The 26,566-nt window shown below is 36.7% G+C and overlaps 2 protein-coding genes across 2 annotated transcripts; both read left to right on the forward strand.

Annotated features, from left to right (window-relative positions):
- Nucleotides 1–142: 142 nt before the first annotated feature.
- LOC110463069 (cytochrome P450 1A5-like) lies at nt 143–5,722 on the forward strand. The gene is made up of 4 exons (XM_021517409.1): nt 143–968; nt 1,363–2,160; nt 2,711–2,810; nt 4,219–5,722. The coding sequence occupies exons 1-4, from the start codon at nt 548–550 to the stop codon at nt 4,451–4,453; spliced, it is 1,554 nt and encodes a 517-aa protein (XP_021373084.1). The 5' UTR covers nt 143–547; the 3' UTR covers nt 4,454–5,722.
- Nucleotides 5,723–15,101: 9,379 nt separating this feature from the next.
- LOC110463118 (cytochrome P450 2U1-like) lies at nt 15,102–26,544 on the forward strand. The gene is made up of 8 exons (XM_021517478.1): nt 15,102–15,937; nt 16,754–16,979; nt 18,434–18,560; nt 21,212–21,371; nt 21,887–22,023; nt 23,570–23,666; nt 25,039–25,245; nt 25,511–26,544. The coding sequence occupies exons 1-8, from the start codon at nt 15,598–15,600 to the stop codon at nt 25,687–25,689; spliced, it is 1,473 nt and encodes a 490-aa protein (XP_021373153.1). The 5' UTR covers nt 15,102–15,597; the 3' UTR covers nt 25,690–26,544.
- Nucleotides 26,545–26,566: the final 22 nt, after the last annotated feature.

Here is a 26,566-nt window from a genome sequence, read left to right on the forward strand (position 1 = left end):
TTGATAAAATTGACAATGACATCTAATTAATTGGAAACTTATAATCAAATAATGGATAAAAGTAACGTGGATGAACTGATTTTTTTTTCAATTTTCTTTGACGTAAGCATTTAGACAATCAAGCATTTGTTTGACCTGGACTGTGGAGATTCAGCTGCTGCAACTGAAGAAGGAGCGCATCATAGATTTCTTTTTATAAATCATATGTTAACGTATTCAATGAACATGCGAAAGTTGATGCCGATATGTATTGAAATAGACATATTTGTCTTCTTATTAAGTAATCAAACAAATTGCAAATAGTCTAATTGTAAAACAAACTTGTGACATCATATGCATTACATAGTTGATTAGCCTACTGACCGACACATTAAATATTGATAATTTTATTTCGAGTACATATTCTGTGAGTTTTAGAACTTCAATTTTAAATTAATGTTTCAGAATTTGATTTCATGTGAAAATTGCATATGTATATTTAAGTTAAAGCCTGTATCTATTGTGAATGGTACTCTATTTATAATTCTGAACTGCATCACATGTGGACATGTCTAAAACTAATTTGACAGTGAAAGAATCGGAATTGAACATTAGTTCCATGTTGGAGAGATTGTTATTCATGGGATCATCCTTATTGGAAGTGAACAGGTGGGTAGTTGTGATACTGTTTTCATTGAGCTTCATCTATCTTTGGAAGAGGAGAAGTAAAACTAACTACCCACTTGGACCAAGGAAACTCCCTTTTGTTGGGTCCATTGATTACTTCAGATCAAAATCGCATCTAAGATTGACAAATCTAAAGGACCGGTATGGTGATATATACAGTATCAAGACAGGCAATTACAACACAATAGTTGTTTGTAGTCTAGGAGGAATATTGGAGGGTCTTTCAGCTGGCCAAGAGCTTTTTTCTGGAAGGCCAGACTTCAAATCAAATGACTTATTATATTTAGGAAACCGCCAAAGAGGTATGTTATAGGACCTGGTAGAACTTGAAAAAAGAATTCTTATTCTGAAGACTTTTGATAAAAGAAAAAAAAAGTAACGAAGAAATAATCCTGCATGAATAACAGATCGACAGAATAATTTGACATAGTGATGTTCATTTCTCTGGGTTTTTTATGAAACATTATCTGACTCTCAGAATTAATCCAGATTCTCATTACATATTTTAAAACTATAGTTATATGCTAGTGTACTTGTATTTTCATGTTCAGATGTACCTCAAAAATCACTGATGTCTCACTCTGAAACAAAGTTTAGTTTGAAAAGGAGCAGTTGATCAAATGTACAATTTCCACCAATTAATCTAAACTATGAAAGGTAATGTTCTTATCTATTGTTTTTTTTCTTCATTTATAGGGATAGCAACAGCAGATCTGGGTTCAAAAACGAAAGTGAAGCGTCAATTTGTTCAGGACAGCATGGATAGCTATTGCTGCGCAGCAGATAATTGTGTTGAACAGAAAATAACAGACGAAATTATGAGTCTTATTTGTTACTTTCTTCAACAATCTGATCAGATCAAAGAATTTGACCCAGCAGAATGTTTTAAATTTGCTCATCTTCACATCATGTTAAAACTTGTGTTTGATGAACCGTACAGTCCAGATGATGACACCGTGGATGAGATGTTTGATTGCTTAGACTTGAGATTCTCTGCAGAAAAAAGAAAACTTAGCGATTATTTTCCTATCCTTGCAACATTTAGTGATGATGAGTTTAAAGAAATGGGCGAAAAAAGCCTGAATTTATTGAAGCATCTCCGTCATTACTTAAACAAGCACAAGGACACGTATCATCCCAGTATCATACGAGATACTGTGGACCAACTCCTGTTATTTCTGGAAAATGATGAAGATAATGGTGAAATTGAGACTGAGGATATTGATTATCTTCTCCTGACTTTAATGAGTTCAGGGTTTGGGGCAGTTCCAGCTCTGCTGACTTGGTTGTTAGGATATATGGTGGCCTTTCCAGAGATCCAAATAAAAGTACAGAAAGAATTGGATGAGGTTGTTGGGAGAAAGCGTTTCCCTAATTTATCTGATCAGCCATATTTACCCTACACAACAGCTGTGATAATGGAGGTACAACGAATTGTAACCCTATTTCCTTTCCTGTTACCTCACAGAACCATGGACAGTTGCATATTCCAGGGTAAAAATTTTTGTTAGAAATATACAAAATGTATTATAATTGGTAGAGTATACACTTGTCTGTATGTTGAATAATCATATAACATGTATGTCCATACTTTGAGCTATATTTAGTATTACACAAATTTTCAGAGGTAGAGCTTTCAGTTGTTGGTACAAAGGTACAGAGTGCTTATTTCATGATGAAGCTGAAGTACATGTGTATACACAACTTACTTTGTATGTGATGTCTACATGAATTATAATTAACTGTTCAGACTTTTTAAACTGCTCATTGAAGGCCTAAACAAATGAAGCATTTCAAGATTCACTTTCAAAATAATTTAATGTCATTAGGTGGATAAGGGAATACTTATATTTTATGAAATACTTAACAAAAGCTATAATTAATTTAGCATTACTTAACCTGTTTAAATAGGCTGAAGTGGAATAGAAAAAATGGCTTTCAAAAGCATATGCTTTATAGGAAAACCATAAAACTGTTTAACTTTTGGCCTAGTTGAACTACCAATTTAACATTTATTCTAAATGGTTCTCTTGCTTTTGTATAGGGTATGACATCCCAAAGGATACACTGATGCTGTTTAATGTCTGGAGTGTACACCATGACAACAGATATTGGAGAAACCCCGTACGGTTTGACCCCAACAGGTAGGTACACAAGGTAGTCGTACACATATCATATAATTCTGTACACCAGTAATAATAAAATTTCAATCTTGTGTTCTTCTCCTGTTTACTTTAAGAATTTCCATTATATTTATCTTGACATTTGGAACATTATTTTTAAATGCAACTTTAATCTATGTTTTTTCCTTAATGCCAAGAGAAGTTCTAAGTATTGTCTTTTATTTATGGTCTTTTAATTTTTCATTAGTGAACTTTTTCATGAAATTCAGGAAGACATATTATATCCCATTGAATTGGTAATTGGGTATAAAATTGACCCCCAAATTGATAGTGGAAAGAAAAGCAATTGACATCAAAACATATACAGTCGAACCTCGTTATCTCGAAGTCGACAGGATAGTTGGGAAACTTCGAGTTATCCGAGTATTCGAGTTAAGCGAGTCCCTATGGTTGGCATAAAGCTTGGTAACACGTTTGGTCCAATATGAGGCTATATATGTCATTGATTTCTCTGACAATCAGTCGATAAATGACAAAAAGATAACTAAATAAAATAAAAAATAACAACTTATTCATTATCATATTCATTAATTAATTAATGTTACAATAAACACACATTCTGTCTCCGACCTCGTGCTATGCTGATAGAAAATTGGATTGCTCAGTTGATTTCGACATTCCGAAATGGGTATGAGTTAATCGGGAAACATATCCACATTTATAGACCCCAATGACACTTGACATCTCCTCAACATCTCCTCAACACGATGTAGTCAACAATAATTATCGTATTGTTCCTATTATCTCTCAATTAATTATCAGTGCCATACAAGCTCCTGTAAAAACATAAACCAACGAACCAGTCCTAGGTTAAGATTTTTACTGTGGAGCTTATTTACACATGACCGCACACTGTGACCCATTTTCTGGTTAGAAAAGTGCCTTACGGGCTCGCAGTAAGTACTAATTGTTGTAAACCAACATTGATGAAGTTTGTTTCTTTATTTGTACAAAGTATTTTTACAGTCAAACACATTTTAATGCCATAAGTTTAATCGAAGTAATTATGACCGAGCGTAAGCTGCTCATTTAGAACTATGTTTACCGTAGCACTGCGTCAAATATGTATCAAATAATTAAAGAATATATGATAGACTTGTGAATCTTAAGAAACGTTGAGTTAGGAGATATTTTTATGTAGGATTTACGTTGTTGGGACCGATGTTTCACTTCAGGATATCCAAGTTTTTCGTGTTTTCAGAGTTCGATTTATTCGATTTAAAAATTGCATACATTAGAATTGAATTTGCCAATATGGGGATCCTTAACTTGGAAGTTTTCACTTTTATCTTGAAGATAAATAACCTTGAAAACAAAGCACCAAAACTAACAAGTTTCCACTGAATACATTACATTTTGTGTTTTGTAGGTTTTTAAATGACAGTGGAGCATTGTCAATCCCTGATTTCTATCTGCCTTATGGGACTGGTGAGCGACGGTGTCCGGGGGAAAGTCTCGTTGACGTGGAAGCTTTCCTGTTTTTTACGCACCTCCTACACCAGCTGACATTTACACGTGGATCCCAGATCCCAAATCTGGAGGGAGAATACAATTATGTCATTAGTCCTAAGCCTTTTAAAATCACACTCGAAACCAGGGATTAAAAATACATGTTATGCTATTTATGTTGACCGAACACATTCAAGGTCTTGTTCTTCAAAGACTTCAAGTTGTCAGTTAATTGAGTCAGTAACAAACATTTTGAAATAGGATATTTCAGAAACATCATGGAAAAATCTCAAACTTTTGTGTTTCTTTACTCGAGATAAGCTTTTGGAATGCCTATGCATACATATGCATACATTTGGCTCTGTTTGATTATTTTTGGAAATATATTTGATATTTTAATTATTTGAGTAGACTTTTTGTAAAGTTAACCATGTTTAAACACTGGACCATGTTGTGTTTTATATTAGTGTGAATTGTAATTAGTGACCCACCAGACACCCACCTTGTAGTAAGTCTGAAGAATTTCAGAGCTTATCTTTTTGAATGAATTGTTGTCATAATATTTTTTTCTATTTTCACACCAAATTCCCCAAAAGCTTTTGGTAATTTTTGTATGCAGCCATAAAAATAAAATAGATTTGAAATGCACCCCCAATGATATTAGACATTGCATTACACATTGATTCTGACATTGCATGACAATGGTTTGACATCATAACGGGCATGCATGGCATAACACTAGTACATGTCATTTTTGTACACATGCGTTAGCATACTACGAAAATTGCTTAACGTAGAATTGCACATTTGACACTAGCGACATCTATTTCCTTAAATGGAGTCCCTCTCCTTATAAGGAATCTGATATCTTTATATGGAATCCCATTCATTATTTTTATTATTTATATGCAAATCCTTTTGCTGCGACACATAGCGGTTTCTGATAACATTTCATTCACAAAATAATGACACCATTTTTTGGTTAACCAACGAATAGAAGCGAATGGTTTCCTCTGACCCGCTTACTGTAGTTATCGTTGTGTCTGCTGGTGAGTGTTGAGTTAAAAGTTTTGTGCAATATGTATATATAGCTGACATAGAAATATACTCTGTTACATACCCTTTTGTAACTCTTTTCATTGGGACAACTTTATATAAAACAAGGCTACCAAGAAGCAGTACATAATATGCCTGGCATGTACCAAGTAAACAGTTGTTTGTAGGATTGAAACATATAACACATTTAGAGGTTTTTGAACAGATGTTAAAGGAGAAATCGTTTTTGACTACTGGTAGATGAATAGGTGGAATACTTTGTTATGGAACACATCAGGAATATGGCACCAAGAGGAATGATACTTCGTAAATTGTCATTATATAAGCAAATCCCATAAAACCCGCTAGGTTTTATGGTAGATTTGCCAGAGGCCACTTGTAATTATATCAACAATAATTACATCCAGACAACCAGGGTTTTATGGGATTTGCCAGAGGCCACTTGTAATTATATCAACAATAATTACATCCAGACAACCAGGGTTTTATGGGATTTGCCAGAGGCCACTTGTAATTATATCAACAATAATTACATCCAGACAACCAGGGTTTTATGGGATTTGCCAGAGGCCACTTGTAATTATATCAACAATAATTACATCCAGACAACCAGGGTTTTATGGGATTTGCCAGAGGCCACTTGTAATTATATCAACAATAATTACATCCAGACAACCAGGTATTTTTTATATTTACATATTTTCATTTTTTAAGACATATTCCTATTAAAACCATTTGCCCTGCCTCAAAATACATTTCAGGCGGCCATTTTGTTTGTTTACATATGTACATATTCCTACACCTGAAACAAGCAGTTGTAATTATAGTCGAGCAGTTGTAATTATAGCCTATATAATTACACTTGCCCTAACACTGTTGTAATGGGACGGCGCGGGGGCAAATGTAAATATAACAACGTTATCTGAGATTTTATGGCAATTAACCTTCAAGTTGTTAGAAAAATTGAAGGTTAACAGTTAATTATAGTACAAAATATCAAAAAGACACTGTTATCTACATTGTAGGGACCATCACTCCAAAACGTACGGTCTGATAATAGTTGTTCTTAAACTTGTCCCAGCTTTTATGGTACAATGTAAATAGCCTTGTCATGAAGTTTGAAGTTAATTTATTAAATATGACAAGAGACATTTAGCAGACACCCTAAACCAAGGGACATAACTCCATTATTTATAGTCAAATAATAATTATTACCAGGTAGCTGTACACCAAGGGACATAACTCCATTGTTTATAGTCAAATAATTGCAAATGCTGTACACCAAGGAGCATACAACCATTATTATTAATTACAGTTAAAAAAATATTTAGCAGAGTTTCCAAAGCATTTTTGATATTAAACCTTGTTATAAAGTTTGAAGTAAATAATATTGCAAGATGTAACAGAAACGAGGGAAATTAAGGGTCCATAACTTGAAAAAAATAATTAATTGGATGAAATGGTTAGTGGTTGTTGAACTTTTCCGATAGTATGTAGAACTTTTTGAGTTCCAGAGAAATGCTTCACTTCAGTTTTTAAGTACATGTACATGTGACTTATTTGACTTTAGAAGCAATATTTCATGGTTGTGCAATTTAACACTTATACAAACAACAGTATATTTATGATGTTGAAACTGTGTATGTGATAATTTTACTTAATGTTGATCATATTATAAACTTGCTAAATAAAAAAAAAATGCATAGTGAAAGGAATCATGAGAATGGTCTTGCTGGTATGTTTTGGTGCGGGATATTGGCTGATTTATGTTAGAAAACAACAACCAATTTGTATTGCTTTGATGGTACATGTACAGCAACATGTTGCTCAGTACAAAGATAATTAATAATTTATCATATTTATGATGTTTTAAATTTATTTAGAATCTCATTAAAAACATGATGTTTTGTGAAATTATATAAGTTTAAGGATTTTGAATCTCTTTTTTGATGCAAATAAATATTTAAAATAATTTTGAGTGGTTTGTATGATTTCTGGTTTGTTATTTAAAAGTGAGTGAAATTATTGACATTATTAAGGAATGTTTATTTTTGTTATCTGTAATGTGGTCTTCGGGTTGGTTTCACCAAAATAAACAATGTCAACTATTATTTAAAATCCTGTTTAACACTCTGACACAAATCGTTTCTGACGTTGGTAGTGCGGAACTATGCCTATTAAAACCATCCATGCCCAGCCTTTTATGAAAATCATTATGCTCATACATGATTCAATTTTCTTATAACTCAATGAAATCATGCGATACGACCGAAAAGGTCTACGATATTGAAGACAGTTCGGCTTCAAACAATTTAATTTGAATAATTAGATAATAGAATAAGGATCTGAGCTCGAACACAGAATCTGGGTTGGTGTATAATAATAGGGTTTTAAAGTGTAAAGGCTTCAGAACTTATGCCTGACTGGAAACTGGTTCAGTTGCACTTTAATTTTCGTTTATTTTTTAATTGTGTATCCCTTGAGTTTATTAACGTGACACAAATACTTCAATAGATTTTCCGGTAACATGTTACGAAAGAAAAGACTTTCTATATTACTTTGCCATATATGTTCCCTGCCGCGATTCATTGACTAGTGATACACCAGTTTGTGAAGTTTTTCTTGGAAAACATTTTCAATCTTTCTGATGTCATTTTTTCGACAAGGTTGCAATTATTTGACACTTGACCAGTAACCGTACCGCGTGACGTTAACCTTGCCACCATATCACGCATGGGAATGACCCCAGAAAACACTGATACACGAGTTGTACGGGACACGCTGCTCAAACATGATATACATTTAACCATGAAGATTCGTCAGAACACAATATTTATTGTTGGGCTACAGGCTAACATGAAACTAATCTGACATTTAACATTTTTCTGTGAACTTTACCCACTGATGTACACCAGGATTACTTATCAAGCTTTTCTGAAGTTATGGCATGAACAAGAATTTACAAAGATATATGACCTTTGATCCAGTTGTTGTGACCTTGTTTTCGGGATATGACCCTCGGAGGTGTACGCACCACGAAAGCTAATACATCCGTCTATAAAGACTCATACAAGATTAGAAAATGATACCGAGCCGTACATAAGTTAAAGCCTGGACAAATGTGATAATGATTTGTCCATTTAACCCTTCCTATAAATTAAGCTTCACCTTTGGCTATGGACCCTGTCGTGATATACCTGGTATTTATGCAAAATGTTACACAAAGATAAGGGAAGTTCAGAATTAAGTTATGGTAAGAGGCGGACAAGAATATAAATCGAATGGACGGGCAAATATATAATCCATCCTATAATTAGAATATAACCGCTCACCGGAATATTATATTGATTATGGTTTTTAATGACGAAGAAATTATTGATTATTATGATATCAACACAATCAAGAGAGTGTGGGACCTTACTCGTTCTTATCTTGGGACGTGTTTATGTGAGGGTATAATATTTGGATATTGTATGGCTATTCTCTTTCAATTGGTCACTTTTGCAGTCGGTCATTTATTGCGTCATACTACTTGAATACCTACTTATCCAACGGTAACCCTGATAATATTATCCACACTAGACAGGTGGAGTTAAACAACAGGGGTACAATGTCTTGTTGAATGACAAACAAGCAACGTATCCAAACTTACGACCTTGTGATCAAGACACCGTGGCATTACCAACTGTGCCACGCTGCGTTACCGGAGTATTCGTATTAAATATCCCCAGATTGTGCTGTTAACCTGATCACTAGTACCAAATATGATTGCGGTTAAATCACCTCGCATTCACGGTTAAGAAATATCTAGATGTGAATAAAACCTGGTAAAAAATAGTTTATATTTTCTCAGTCACGTCCATTAACCTACATAATAAGAGTGCATTTTATGTTGTTGAGTGTCCCATCTAGACGATAAAGAATACTTTTTTCGCGGCCCAACGTCCCAGCGTATGTGTGTAGGTACGAAAATGTGTATATGTGTCGTGGTCTGAAGACAATTCACATCTATGCTCACGAAATCAGTTATCACGTGTATATATATATAACTTTGCAATTAAAGGTTTGATTCCGTCTGCGATTAAACTGATCACATATCTACCAGAAGATATACAATAACATATACATATTTGGCCATCATGTAATGGATATTTTGTCAATAATTAATGTATTTTGTATTTAAAATATCAGTGTGTAATTTGCCGCGGAAATATGAGCTGCAAAATAAAAATGGATCTAATATATCAGTTGTATAAAAACCTAGAGAAATATTTAGTACAGGGTGATGTTTGTAAGTAAAACATGTCCCGACTGCGGCTAGCTATTGGTATGAAATTGTATGACAGAACAAAAGACATGTCATCTAGAAAAATATACGAAGGCAAAGCAAGTATTGAACTAACAATAATTAATTTGGTAGACATAGTGAAATGGTGATTTCTGTATACCTTGACTTTTCACTTAAAATCCTTGACCTTAAACACATTATCCTTGACCTTCGAAACACAATCATTGACATTTAACACATTATCCTTGACCTTAGCCACACAAGCATTGACATTTAACACATTATCCTTGACCTTAGACACACAATCATTGACATTTAACACATTATGCTTGACCTTAGCCACACAATCATTGACATTTGACACATTATCCTTGACCTTAGCCACACAACCATTGACATTTAACACATTATCCTTTACCTTAGCCACACAATCATTGACATTTAACCCATTATCCTTTACCTTAGCCACACAATCATTGACATTTAACACATTACCCTTGACCTTCGACACATAATCATTGACATTTAACACATTATCCTTGTCCTTAGCCACACAATCATTGACATTTAACACATTACCCTTGACCTTCGACACACAATCATTGACATTTAAAACATTATCCTTGACCTTAGCCACACAATCATTGACATTGACCACAGTATCATTGACCTTCGACACACAATCATTGACATTTAAAACATTATCCTTGACCTTAGCCACACAATCATAGACATTTAACACATTATCCTTGACCTTCGACCCACAATCATTGACATTTAACACATTATCCGTGACCTTCGACACACAATCATTGACATTTAACACTTTATCCTTGACCTTCGACACACAATCATTAACTTAACCCATTATCCTTGACCTTCGACACACAATCATCTACATTTAACACATTATCCTTGACCTTCGAAACACAATCAATGACATTTAACACATTATCCTTGACCTTAGCCACACAACCATTGACATTTAACACATTATCCTTTACCTTAGCCACACAATCATTGACATTTAACACATTATCTTTGACCTTAGCCACACAATCATTGACATTTCACACATTATCCTTGACCTTAGCCACACAATCATTGACATTTAACACATTATCTTTGACCTTAGCCATACAATCATTGACATTTAACACATTATCCTTGACCTTCGACACACAATCATCTACATTTAACACATTACCCTTGACCTTCGACACACAATCATTGACATTTAACACATTATCCTTGACCTTCGACACACAATCATTGACATTTAACACATTATCCTTGACCTTAGCCACACAATCATTGACATTTAACACATTATCCTTGACCTTCGACACACAATCATTGACATTTAACACATTATCCTTGACCTTCGACACACAATCATTGACATTTAACACATTATCCTTGACCTTAGCCACACAATCATTGACATTTAACACATTATCCTTGACCTTCGACACACAATCATTGACATTTAACACATTATCCTTGACCTTCGACACACAATCATTGACATTTAACACATTATCCTTGACCTTAGCCACACAATCATTGACATTTAACACATTATCCTTGACCTTCGACACACAATCATTGACATTTAACACATTATCCTTGACCTTCGACACACAATCATTGACATTTAACACATTATCCTTGACCTTAGCCACACAATCATTGACATTTAACACATTATCCTTGACCTTCGACACACAATCATTGACATTTAACACATTATCCTTGACCTTCGACACACAATCATTGACATTTAACACATTATCCTTGACCTTAGCCACACAATCATTGACATTTAACACATTATCCTTGACCTTCGACACACAATCATTGACATTTAACACATTATCCTTGACCTTCGACACACAATCATTGACATTTAACACATTATCCTTGACCTTAGCCACACAATCATTGACATTTAACACATTATCCTTGACCTTCGACACACAATCATTGACATTTAACACATTATCCTTGACCTTCGACACACAATCATTGACATTTAACACATTATCCTTGACCTTAGCCACACAATCATTGACATTTAACACATTATCCTTGACCTTCGACACACAATCATTGACATTTAACACATTATCCTTGACCTTCGACACACAATCATTGACATTTAACACATTATCCTTGACCTTAGCCACACAATCATTGACATTTAACACATTATCCTTGACCTTCGACACACAATCATTGACATTTAACACATTATCCTTGACCTTCGACACACAATCATTGACATTTAACACATTATCCTTGACCTTCGACACACAATCATTGACATTTAACACATTATCCTTGACCTTCGACACACAATCATTGACATTTAACACATTATCCTTGACCTTCGACACACAATCATTGACATTTAACACATTATCCTTGACCTTCGACACACAATCATTGACATTTAACACATTATCCTTGACCTTCGACACACAATCATTGACATTTAACACATTATCCTTGACCTTCGACACACAATCATTGACATTTAACACATTATCCTTGACCTTCGACACACAATCATTGACATTTAACACATTATCCTTGACCTTCGACACACAATCATTGACATTTAACACATTATCCTTGACCTTAGCCACACAATCATTGACATTTAACACATTATCCTTGACCTTCGACACACAATCATTGACATTTAACACATTATCCTTGACCTTCGACACACAATCATTGACATTTAACACATTATCCTTGACCTTAGCCACACAATCATTGACATTTAACACATTATCCTTGACCTTCGACACACAATCATTGACATTTAACACATTATCCTTGACCTTCGACACACAATCATTGACATTTAACACATTATCCTTGACCTTAGCCACACAATCATTGACATTTAACACATTATCCTTGACCTTCGACACACAATCATTGACATTTAACACATTATCCTTGACCTTCGACACACAATCATTGACATTTAACACATTATCCTTGACCTTAGCCACACAATCATTGACATTTAACACATTATCCTTGACCTTCGACACACAATCATTGACATTTAACACATTATCCTTGACCTTCGACACACAATCATTGACATTTAACACATTATCCTTGACCTTAGCCACACAATCATTGACATTTAACACATTATCCTTGACCTTCGACACACAATCATTGACATTTAACACATTATCCTTGACCTTCGACACACAATCATTGACATTTAACACATTATCCTTGACCTTAGCCACACAATCATTGACATTTAACACATTATCCTTGACCTTCGACACACAATCATTGACATTTAACACATTATCCTTGACCTTCGACACACAATCATTGACATTTAACACATTATCCTTGACCTTAGCCACACAATCATTGACATTTAACACATTATCCTTGACCTTCGACACACAATCATTGACATTTAACACATTATCCTTGACCTTCGACACACAATCATTGACATTTAACACATTATCCTTGACCTTAGCCACACAATCATTGACATTTAACACATTATCCTTGACCTTCGACACACAATCATTGACATTTAACACATTATCCTTGACCTTCGACACACAATCATTGACATTTAACACATTATCCTTGACCTTAGCCACACAATCATTGACATTTAACACATTATCCTTGACCTTCGACACACAATCATTGACATTTAACACATTATCCTTGACCTTCGACACACAATCATTGACATTTAACACATTATCCTTGACCTTAGCCACACAATCATTGACATTTAACACATTATCCTTGACCTTCGACACACAATCATTGACATTTAACACATTATCCTTGACCTTCGACACACAATCATTGACATTTAACACATTATCCTTGACCTTCGACACACAATCATTGACATTTAACACATTATCCTTGACCTTCGACACACAATCATTGACATTTAACACATTATCCTTGACCTTCGACACACAATCATTGACATTTAACACATTATCCTTGACCTTAGCCACACAATCATTGACATTTAACACATTATCCTTGACCTTCGACACACAATCATTGACATTTAACACATTATCCTTGACCTTCGACACACAATCATTGACATTTAACACATTATCCTTGACCTTAGCCACACAATCATTGACATTTAACACATTATCCTTGACCTTCGACACACAATCATTGACATTTAACACATTATCCTTGACCTTCGACACACAATCATTGACATTTAACACATTATCCTTGACCTTAGCCACACAATCATTGACATTTAACACATTATCCTTGACCTTCGACACACAATCATTGACATTTAACACATTATCCTTGACCTTCGACACACAATCATTGACATTTAACACATTATCCTTGACCTTCGACACACAATCATTGACATTTAACACATTATCCTTGACCTTCGACACACAATCATTGACATTTAACACATTATCCTTGACCTTCGACACACAATCATTGACATTTAACACATTATCCTTGACCTTCGACACACAATCATTGACATTTAACACATTATCCTTGACCTTCGACACACAATCATTGACATTTAACACATTATCCTTGACCTTCGACACACAATCATTGACATTTAACACATTATCCTTGACCTTCAACACACAATCATTGACCTTTAACACATTATCCTTGACCTTCGACACACAATCATTGACATTTAACACATTATCCTTGACCTTAGACACACAATCATGCATGTCGTACGTGAAATAGTAGCTTAATTACGTATGCATATAACCTCTTCGAAAATCTGGCATCACTAAATTGAAGAGGTGATGTCAATTCGTTTTGATTTAATTACATCATATTCCGAATAGGTAATATCACGTAAACGTTAACGGTTTGATACTTTATCTAGAATCTGGCATTACTGCGTTTGGCGATATATTGAGGACATTTTGTGACCTCCACAGGACTACGTCCTGAGTGGTACAAAGGAATGTAACATGACCTGCATGATTACATAAAGGAGAAGATGCTTACGCTTTCGGAACGCATGGTCTTATTCTCCTTGTACCTTTTCAATGATCTCCATTCGTTCATTTGTTCATATTTTCCCTAGTTTTATTGTTCAAATTATGTTTTTGTTAACAATTGGGTAACCTCTTGTTATTTGTGGGGATTCTACATAAAACGAAGCAATACAAATGTCACGCCGTACATTAACACATTGAAGCCTAAGTTGATGGAGTATTCGTAAACAACATTAAATTAACCTTTTAAAGCATTCAATTTCAAACTAAATATTTAATGCTATTTATACACATGGTATAGGAGACACGCTTATATCTGTATATATCAAACATCCAGACAGTCGCGTTATAAAATAGTGTACACAGTGACCTACATAATATATATATATTATAAATCTAAACGAAAGGCCAGTGTGAATTAATATAATCTGTCGCAACACCCACATTCTCTGATATAGTGAATGGTCCTGGATTTTTATTTCGTATATCAGGTTACTAGATCGCACTTAATTGTGTCCAGGGTTGAGGTGAGATAAATATATATACATCAGGTTGCTGTCGGCGAGATAAGACCATGGTCGGATTGACCAGTGGCCTGTCAGTGAGTTAGCTATGAAATTTGTTAGGGAGATAGACCAAAGATTTGATGGTGAGGAAACCAACGATTTGTGATTACATGTAGCTAAAGACGTGAGCGAAACCAAAGACTTGCTGGTGAGGGAGACCAAAAGCTTGGTGGTGAGATATATCAGATTCCATAAAAAAGCTTCGAATGAGGTTAACAAGATACAAGATAATTAATCATTTTCAGTGAAGATTGTTCTTGCGCAGACTTAGGCTTGTCTGATAGAAAGATATACCGGTGAGTTAATTACACGATATATTTATCGGTGCGACACTGCAGACCTCTGACAATATGATTACTTTCATTCTTATCAGCGTTGTTGTTGGACTTCTCATGTTTATGACGTCATTTTGGAAACTCTTCTCCAAAAAAAGTAATTTACCACCAGGCCCAAAACCTAGACTGATCTTTGGAAACGAAATTTTATTCAAGAAGGACCCCAAGGGTTATCTGGAACTGACCAAATTGGCTGAAACCTACGGTGATGTGTATACATTGTACTGCGGTTCGACTGTCATGATCATCGTGAACGGGTACGACGCCATACATGAAGCGTTTGTGAAGAAAGCAGACGTGTTCACAGATAGACCTCAGCTCTTCGTACCCCTGGTCGGCGTCTCCAGAGGAACAGGTGAGTACAGTTTATATTGATCTACATTTACCGTAAGGATATGCTTTATTTCGTTGTGATTACATTTTCACATGTATTCGTTAAGTGTTAGAACAATGACTAATACGCGTTTATGTATAATATCTTATTGATTTGACTACAACCACGTACCATCACATATTCAAATATCATAACGTTTTCATGCGCTCAAAACAAAACAAAATCCCGGTTATTGTCACAGGATAAATAGAAACTGAAGAAATACACTTACGATATTCCCAAAATATGGGTTAACTGCTGCCGTTAGCTGATAGCTTTATATGCCGAAACCAAGTAACATCAATTTTACTATCTAGTTATTATTCTAAACGATGCAAGGACGAGTTTGTGACAATGATATTAACCGGAATCTGATTATTAACCATATACGTTTATTTAATCATAACATATAAACTTGTCATTGAAGTGATGTGATAAGATCCATGTAATGGTTCGTCCACTGGTTTTTCCCCGCTGATTATATTCTTGATAATTATATTCAGCCAATATTCAGAGACCACCATCCAAGTTGTACGTCTGTTATTGACCTGATGTTATATCATGCTATTATGCAGTAAAGCTGGAGGATTAAATGGGTTTGCTGGTCAGATGTTTCTGCATGTTACCTTCAAAAAATATATGGAAAAGACATTTTTTGCTGTGAAATACAAGTGAAATATGTATTTGAAATTGTATCTATACAATTATTCGCATCCGTTTTTGTGCATATTTGAAAAATATATTTCAGTAAGTAGACACTTTCGATTTGCAATAATCCAGTTTTGAACTACTATACAGGTTTAACATACAACAGCGGCCAACCATGGAAAACGCTGAGGAGATTCACGCTCCAGACACTCAGAGATTTTGGTGTAGGGAAGAAATCTCTAGAGGAGAAAATTCAAGAGGAAATTTCAGTCGTCATGGAAACATTGATTTCATCCAATGAGAAGCCAGTGCGGATGAAGCCATGCCTTCTATCAGCGGCCACTAACATCATTTGTAGTGTAATGTTTGGGGAAAGGTATATATTTTCGATCATTGAATGCTGTACAGGATTTATCAGAAGATAATTACAGAAACACAAACTGTGTAATCAGGCAAAATATTCAAATGAATATGTGGTCGTTATAGTAGGCCTGTATTCATGAGACCGTTCTTATGCCCAAACTCAAGTATTGCGCTCAAGCACACTTTCTTGTTTCTGTGATAAATTAATTAAAAAAAAAATCTCTCTCAATAATATGGAAGAATTTTGGAGAGACTTCACGCCGAGAACTGTTTTTTCATACTTACACTTGACTTTTTGGCCGTTTCACATGATTTAAGCAAGTTACAAGAAGTTGGTTTGAGTACAGAGTCCATGCTTAAGCACGAGAACGGTTTCATAAATATAGGCCCTGATTCTCTTGTTCATCGATGACGTTAAGCAAAATGTAATCGATCGTTCATGTGGAAAAACATAATGAATATTTGACACTTGGCCCATTGTCTTGACCTTTATATTATACCGTCTAGTCACAGTGCATTACAATAAAACTTCGCTACACTGCTAGCAGTTGTTCAGCGAAGGTTTGACATTATGAAAGGATTTCGTGACGTACTGATCCAGAAAGACATTAATAGCAATTTTGTCGAACAAAAGAAGAGAAAAAATGAAAACCGGACCTTGAAATATGTTGAGGGTAAAAGAGGTTACAACTAAAACAAAGGACGTAATAGCGAGCTTTTACTGTAAATGGACATTCACTAAACATGTTTGGTCAGTCCAGTTATCGGCACTGACACTTAATTGCTAGCCTCTGATCTGCAGACGAGACCATGAACTTAATTCGTGTTACGATACCGAGAGTGGTACAGTACACTTGTCCTATGAATGTTCCGGGAAAGAATAAGCCTGCTTTATCACACTGTAAGTTAACGTATGAGGTGACTAATGTGTGCAGAATTGGGGCTGTCATAGTGTCTTCCTGCTTAGGAAGCATTGAAGAAACCAAAAATAATCTGCTTCCCTCATGGAAACACTTGTACCTTTTCTGTCCTCGTCTCCCTACTCTTTCTCCGTCGGTGTTTTCCACTGGGCATATGGCCTTGGCTTTGACGAGACCAGTAAACCTTGAAATAAAATTAAACAAACAATGCACGTTTCTTTGTACAGCAATTAAGGAGATATTGTGTATGGACATAGAAACATGACGGAGCGACGAACAAATACAAGTCCTTCAACTCCCACTGAACGAGTATCGGACTAATTATAGTAAACTTGATTCAATAATTGGCATTCTCGATTCTCTTTTCTGCCGATACTGTTTCAATTCTTATCGTCTTTCACAATATCATCTTCTAGATTGTAAGTCAATAATGGTTATGCCATTTTAGATTCCACTAAACTATTTCAATAGCATACAGTTTTCAGTCAATAAACACGTACTGTTAGGTCTTATTCCAGTTAAGTATAAACTGTAAATTCCTTTACAGGTTCCAGTATGACGAAGCCAGGTTTACACAGCTGACTGGGGTCCTGGAGGAAATCTTCAAGCTCAACGCGCCTTTCGCCAAGGAGAACTTTTTCCCCATCACGAGATGGTTCCCGTCCGGCCGCCAGGTGTGTAACTCTTAAACTAACAGAGCCTTATTTTGTTTACAACCAATGGTGTGTACTGTGTGGCTTTCGTCGACCAAACTGAGAGATGTAGGAGATGAACAGCTAGTTTGGTCTTTGTTCTAACACAAAGAGGTTTAATGAACAGTGGAACCAAGTCAGTCTAAAACCCTAGTAGTGTAAAGTGTAGCTTTTGGTTTATTATAAGGACTGTTGGGACCTCCTTGCTCGAAAGCAATTAAGAGTATTCATGCTAGCGCCGCATATCTCCAAAACCGTCCGCCTGCTTGGTAACCAAACTACTCGGTAGTTGTACCTACAGGGGTAGTAATACTGGGGCCTCATTGATCCAAACCTAAGTGGTATACAGTGACCTACAGGAGTAGTAATACTGGGGCCACATTGGTCCAAAACTGAGTGGTGTACAGTGACCTAGAGGGGTAGTAATACTGGGGCCTTATTGGTCCAAAACTAATTGGTGTACAGGGACCTACAGGGGTAGTAAGACGAGGACCTCATTGGTCCAAAACGAAGTGGTGTACAGTGACCTACAGGAGTAGTAATACTGGGGCCTCATAGGTCCAAAACTAAGTAGTGTACAGTGACCTAGAGGGGTAGTAATACTGGGGCCACATTGGTCCAAAACTAATTGGTGTACAGTAACCTACAGCGGTAGTAATACTAGGACCTCATTGGTCCAAAACGAAGTGGTGTACAGTGACCTAGAGGGGTAGTAATACTAGGGCCTCATTGGTCAAAAACTACGTGGTGTACAGTGACCTACATGGGTAGTAATACGAGGGCCTAATTGGGCCAAAACTAAGTGGAGTACAGTGACCTACATGGGTAGTACTACTAGGGCCTCATTGGGCCAAAACTAAGTGGTGAACAGTGACCTACAGGAGTAGTAATACTGGGGCCTTATTGGTCCAAAACTACGTGGTGTACAGTGACCTACAGGAGTAGTAATACTGGGGCCACATTGGTCCAAAACTGAGTGGTGTACAGTGACCTACAGGAGTAGTAATACTGGGGCCACATTGGTCCAAAACTGATTGGTGTACAGTGACCTAGAGGGGTAGTAATACTGGGGCCACATTGGTCCAAAACTAAGCGGTGTACAGTGACCTACAGGGGCAGTAATACGAGGGCCTCATTGGCCCAAAACTAAGTGGTGTACAGTAACCTACAGCGGTAGTAATACTAGGACCTCATTGGTCCAAAGCTAAGTGGTGTACAGTGACCTACTGGGGTAGTAATACGAAGGCCTCATTGGTCCAAAGCTAAGTGGTGTACAGTAACCTACAGGGGAAGTAATACTGGGGCCACATTGGTCCAAAACTGATTGGTGTACAGTGACCTAGAGGGGTAGTAATACTAGGGCCTCATTGGTCCAAACTTAAGTGGTTTACAGTGACCTACAGTGGTAGTAATACTAGGGCCTCATTGATCCAAAACTAAGTGGTGTAAAGTGACCTACAGGGGAAGTAATACTAGGGCCTCATTGGTCCGAAACTAATTGGTGTACAGGGACCTACAGGGGTAGTAAGACGAGGACCTCATTGGTCCAAAACTAAGTGGTGTACAGTGGAGCCATATTAGTTTACTATTGGTGTGGCCTCCTTTACCAAAATCAAGGGTATTAACAATGAGGGCCTGATTTGTCCAAAATCAAAGGGTGTCCGGCCATTAGATCCGCGTAATTACATGATACTAATGGATGTACAGCGTGGCCTAACTAATTAAGTTGTCTAGTATGGGGGCCGTATGGGCCTCCATAACCCCAAACTATGGGTATAATTGGGTCACATTAATTCAAAACCAAGAGGTGTTGAATAGGATATTTTTAGTTCGCAACCAAGAAAGTAGTCAGACCTTGCGAGTCCAAAACGAAAGGAGTGTTGAGATTGGCATTTGCAGTCCACAATAACGCAGGCGTTAGTCTCAAAATCACCAAACCAAAGGAGTGTTTAGTTTTGCATTTTTTAGACTAAAATAAAGGTTGTTGGCCTCTAAATGCAAAGTCCAAGAAGTAAGATTATAGTTTTGTAACTTTGATTGTATGAAACCAGTGTACAGTGTTGACCTAGTGTGTCTAAAACTAAAGGCAGAGTTGCTTCTTGTTAGATATGAAATCACGTACATTAGGGGCCCGTTTGTCTGAAATATAACTTCGTTTAGGGCTTGCCCGTTGTAGCACATGGACAATGTAGTTGAGATAGAAATCGAATCCCTTAGTTCAAACCTTCTTGAAAAAGTTACCCTAAAATCTCTTTTGTCACATTTTCTATATCGCCGTCATACTCAAATTTAGACTAGTTGAAGATGGAGCTTATTTTGTAAATGATGTTTTCATCAGATTTATTTGTTTTCCTGGGACGACAACAAACATCTTCGATAGGATAATAAAATAAGGTATTTATAAATAACTGTGACATTCTGTCGCATAATTATCAAGCGGAAAACAACAGACGATGTCTGTAGTTTTGCTATGCTTGTATAGAAATGTATCCATTCGTGTAAAATCCAAAGATAGAGATTACCGAAAAACCGAAAAATTAACAGTGCCGTGAGTATAATACTCGTTTACCTAATCTCAGAACAGATACTGCACGAGTCTAACATTTTTCAAAAGTGCAAGTTGTTTGTTTCAGTTGATATCTAAACGCAGGGCGGCTATAGAGAAGGTCAAGTCCTACCTGTCTAAAACCATTACAGAACACCGAAAGACATTTGACCGCGACAACATCCGAGATTTCATAGACCTGTATCTACAAGTGTGTGAGGATAAATCCGATCCGGAACTCTACACCGGTACGTTTAGCAATATCAATTATGTCAATGCAACAAGAGATAAATACGACATAATGGATACCGTTAATAAGAACGGAAAACACACGTGTAATGTATTAAGCACCAAGCCGATTGGTACCATGGCATATCTATATATTTGCGATTAATTTGGTATATTTTCATGGCAATCGAAGAGCAGAAAAGCGAACATTTTCACACACGAAAACATGTTTCGAAATTTAGATATCTATCAAACTTTATTTATTTTACAACAATTATGAAACAAGTTATTTCAACTTATATTACTAACTCTTGTTGGCCCGGGTATTATCGCACTGGCACCTTATTGTGGGCGGACACCGGAGTATCTGGAGAACACCCACATGATAAGGCAGGTGACCCCATACCTTTTCACGTTCGTATGGGGAATCGAACCCCTGCAAATCTATCTTACCATGACATATAGTTGTATCGTTTGGTTCGTTCATGGCCTTTATATCTAAGATACTTTTACACACTAATAAAATATTTTGCAGAGTCTAACATTTACAAAATAATAGTGGACCTGTTTCTGGCCGGAGGGGAGACGACAGGAACCAGTCTTGACTGGTGTCTGCTGTACATGATCCTCTACCCAGACGTGCAAGCTAGATGTCAGGAGGAAATAGACCAGGTAACGTAAATCTTCGATACTCGAGGGGTTACGGTAACGTTCGCTCTCTTCACCCCTGTGATGGATGACATAGCAAAATTGAAAGCTCAGAGTGCACCACCTTGTGAATAAGACGGGAAGACTAGTTTGATCCTTTTATGTACATGAAAAGAATCTGGTGGTCGCGTAACGGTAAAACTTAGTGGCTTTAATGTCGGGTGTCGTTCATCTGCATTCTACAAAGGACAGGTATCATCCTTAGCGAATGGTCAGATTTTTGTTTACATGAGTCCAATCAAATAGCTAGTTGCGTGCCTTCAGTTTTGCTATGACATATTCCAGGAGTGCATAGAGCGACAGTGAGCGTAACCCTGGTGTATCGAGTATGGTAATGTACACACTAGCCTTCCCAGACATTCTGGCTAGATGCCAGGAGGAAATGTACACAATTGCGCATCTTGGTACCCTGGCTAAATGCCAGGCGGAAATAGATCAGGTTTATACTCGATCACGTGTGCACAATAACCTACTTTGAAACCCTGACAAGAACATCTTATTTATTTTCGAAATAAAATATGAAGACACTTTTTAAAATTCCTATTAATGCAAGAACATGGTTAGTTTTGCAGTTGTTGACACATTTATGCAGTTGCATGTCTAAAGTACTCAATGCAAATTTTTCTTCAGCTTCGTACTATCATTGTAGGCGGCAGAGTAGCCGTAAAACTAAATGACATATAATAAAATCGAGGTGAATCATCAGGATATGATAAATGCGCATGGTTCCAGACTCTTCCATGAAGGGTTGAACGCATGTTATGGATCTTCGTTGCATCTGTCACTTTGTACACATGATTTGCCGAGTCTAGATGACATATACCAAAAAAAAAAACCACACAAAAAAACTTGAATTTTGTTGCATGCATCAATCTTGGGAATAGCGGCTGCAATTTCCTTGTCTTCGGAAAGAAGGCCCTTGCCAAGGCTAACGAGATTTATCTGATATTTCTATGGTGGAACACAACACCTGCCAGAATGTAATCATGGCCACTGAAATGAGACACACTAGTTGTAACACTATACGCTATTCTGATCAATAGACGACTATTCACTCTTCTATCTATGTCGCCAATATCCCGTCAGATCACCTGGCAATGTTGTACGAAGCCGGTGCCTCAACCAACGCTGCAGATGCAGGGACAATAGCATGAAGGCCATAGAACCGTGCAACTGCAGGAAACCTGGCAGCAAATATCGGAACGCTTCTACTGTATCGGATTCAGATCAGGAGTACACATCTTTCTGAATAAAACAGACATTTTGCAACAAACACTTCCTTTAAATTATGTTCTGCATCTTCAATTTCAGAAGCACATCCCATTAAAATTTGTAAATACATACTTTTCAGACCAGTGGTGGTGGCGGCAATACTTTTTATTTCTCTATTAGACATCTTTTGAGCGAAGCATACGGATGAATTGAGTTAAGCAACACCCAATACCCTTAAAACTGCAAATTCCATCATGAAATAAACACGACTTCCCTTGTTTTTCTATCACCATTATAGGTGATTGGTAGAGGCCGTCCTGTGAGCCTGACAGACAGAGGGACATTGCCGTACGTCGAGGCTACACTACTGGAAGTACAGAGGATAGGCAACACATGTAAGGCTATGGTATAGTTCACGACCATCTAAAGCCAGACAATTAGCTAGATTCTACCAGATCATCCTAACTCAAAGGGGAAATGAATGAGTCTTTCTTCACAGACGATCTGCAGAAGACAGTTTGAAAGGAATGTTGTTGATTGTATATCGTACAAAAAATGCTTCTTTTGACAAGAACGATATATGCTTTATGATTATCATAATTTAATACTGTACATAACATGAAAGATTTTTGGGTTCATGCTTTATGATATCACAGTCCCTGCATGTGTACACAGGTGAAGTACGCACAATGATTACCACAGTGTGCGGTTGATGTACATTGGGTATCATCTAGCAGAATATTGACAATATTCTGACAAACACTGGATCTACTTTTTTCCGGAGAACATCTCAATATTTTTAACATTTTTATTACAGCATCTTTTCCAGTTATGCCATCATCAGTGAAATTCAAATTCAACTCCTCCACAAAAAAATATTTATGTTATTTTGGGAAATAATTTAGACATATTTCAGATGACATTCAACTTGTTTTTCCTTCGTGTAATATATACAAGCAGGAGTTTCATTTTTTCCTCATAATGGACTGTCTCCTATATGATCCGTCTATAACTGTGAGCTTTCCCCACACGTACTCATAATGGACTGTCGCCTATATGATCCGTCTATAACTTTGAGCTTTACCCATACGTACTCATAATGGACTGTCTCCTATAGGATCCGTCTATAACTGTGAGCTTTCCCCACACGTACTCATAATGGACTGTCGCCTATATGATCCGTCTATAACTTTGAGCTTTTACCACACGTACTCATAATGGACTGGCTCCTATATGATCCGTCTATACTGTGAGCTTTACCCACACGGACTCATAATGGACTGTCTCCTGTATGATCCGTCTATAACTGTGAGCTTTCCCCACACGTACTCATAATGGACTGGCTCCTATATGATCCGTCTATAACTTTGAGCTTTTACCACACGTACTCATAATGGACTGGCTCCTATATGATCCGTCTATACTGTGAGCTTTACCCACACGTTCTCATAATGGACTGTCTCCTATAGGATCCGTCTATAACTGTGAGCTTTCCCCACACGTACTCATAATGGACTGTCGCCTATATGATCCGTCTATAACTTTGAGCTTTTACCACACGTACTCATAATGGACTGTCTCCTATATGATCCGTCTATAACTTTGAGCTTTACCCACACATATTCACAAACTTGAGGCAGTAAAATAAGAATTATGACTAACTGTGATAAGATAAAAGTGAAAATACTACCATGATTCACAGTATTCATAATTCACATTTAAAAGCATGTCTGTAACTTTTCAATGTTGTTTCATTCAAATCTCCAGTAACATTCTCCTTACCACATGTGGCCAACAGAACGAGTGACCTCAGGGGCTACACTATTCCCAAAGATTCTATCATCATCGCCAATCTGTACTCCGCCCACATTGACCCGAAGTACTGGGACAAGCCTCATTCTTTCTCTCCAGAGCGCTTTCTCAATGACAAAGGAAGCATAAAGCGGAGGGATGCATTTGTTCCTTTCTCCATAGGTAAACTCACGTATATTGTGCAATTTTAATATTACTAAATTTTGAAAAGATTTTTTCTTTAGTTAATTTGTGCAGACACTCTTTCGCAAATTAATATGTTACACAAATGGTAACTCCATAGATAACAATTAGTATTAAAATCAAAATAGTATCCTTTCATTTGGGAATTCAGGTATTCACGATAAAAACATTCAGGCATAGCTCACGAAAGGAATTACACCCGAAAAATAAAGTATTTACAATATATCTGCACTTATTGCTACAGGACCCCGCCTCTGTATAGGAGAACCTCTAGCCAGGATGGAGTTGTTCCTGTTCTTCACAAATTTGCTCCAAAAGTTCCAGTTCAGCACAGCCCCAGACTCGCCCAAGCCATCAGTGGAAGGCATCCAGGCGCTCACATTGACTCCTCTACCCTATGACCTTGTGGCACGTCTTCGCTGAGTGTTAAGATATGTTCAACCTAGATCCCTACATGTAGCTTAGTTTATATAGTAATGTATTTGTGTTAAAGGATATATGTAAGTTGGACATAAGGGGCAAAACGTATGTTAAAGTGGAGGAGATATCCAGGTTCGTATAATTGGTATGTTGATCTTCCTGCCAATAAACGCCATACACTATATGTTGGATAGGTGGGGCAAAGTGCATCTTGTATAGTGAAGAAGGGATCCGTTTCTAGTATTGGGTATTTTGATATTCTGCTCATAGGGCAGAAAACATATTTAATAGAGGAGGAAGAAGCTACACTTTGAAGGAGACATTATAAATAGGACTTGTATTATCCTTGGTACATGCCAACAACACATATAGCCTTTTAACATAAGTGTTTGTACGCTAACTTCCAGGGCTTGCCTCCTCATATGTTCTCTGCACCCTGGAATATGTTGGGATGAAACGGGGGTATCTGTACGCACCACCTTGTTTATGATACAAGCCGACTACATCAAAACAATCGTACAGCAGCATAACAGTAAAATTGACCGGCTTGAAGTCGGTTGTCACTCCTTTGTAATCGTTAAAGGACAGCTATCAGCCTACTGATTGGTCAGTTTTACCCCTGAAACCAATTCAATAGCTAACTGCCTGCCATCATGTTTTAATGACATATTTCAGAGGTGCAGAGAAAGCAAGTGAGCTTAATCCCTGGTATATTTATATATATGTATGTTAATGTTATGTACACATGTGTATCACCTTATACTGTCCACTGTGCGAGATAAGATCATTTAGAAAGTGATTTCACAGCGCTATAAATACAGTACTTGTGAATATAAATCGAGCATATTAAGCAACAGTATAATAAAACAAATGTGCAAAA

This window comes from Mizuhopecten yessoensis, unplaced genomic scaffold, assembly GCF_002113885.1.
Source record: "Mizuhopecten yessoensis strain PY_sf001 unplaced genomic scaffold, ASM211388v2 scaffold10867, whole genome shotgun sequence".
NCBI lineage: Eukaryota > Metazoa > Mollusca > Bivalvia > Pectinida > Pectinidae > Mizuhopecten > Mizuhopecten yessoensis.

What these genes read in the sequence shown, in the direction of transcription:
- LOC110463069 (XM_021517409.1), top strand. Translation starts at nt 548, where the DNA reads ATGTCTAAAACTAATTTGACAGTGAAAGAATCGGAATTGAACATTAGT. An exon ending in TTTAGGAAACCGCCAAAGAG is followed by an intron (nt 969 to 1,362) that starts GTATGTTATAGG and finishes CTTCATTTATAG; the next exon opens with GGATAGCAACAGCAGATCTG. An exon ending in GGACAGTTGCATATTCCAGG is followed by an intron (nt 2,161 to 2,710) that starts GTAAAAATTTTT and finishes GCTTTTGTATAG; the next exon opens with GGTATGACATCCCAAAGGAT.
- LOC110463118 (XM_021517478.1), top strand. Translation starts at nt 15,598, where the DNA reads ATGATTACTTTCATTCTTATCAGCGTTGTTGTTGGACTTCTCATGTTT. An exon ending in GTCAGGAGGAAATAGACCAG is followed by an intron (nt 22,024 to 23,569) that starts GTAACGTAAATC and finishes TCACCATTATAG; the next exon opens with GTGATTGGTAGAGGCCGTCC. An exon ending in ATTTGTTCCTTTCTCCATAG is followed by an intron (nt 25,246 to 25,510) that starts GTAAACTCACGT and finishes TTATTGCTACAG; the next exon opens with GACCCCGCCTCTGTATAGGA.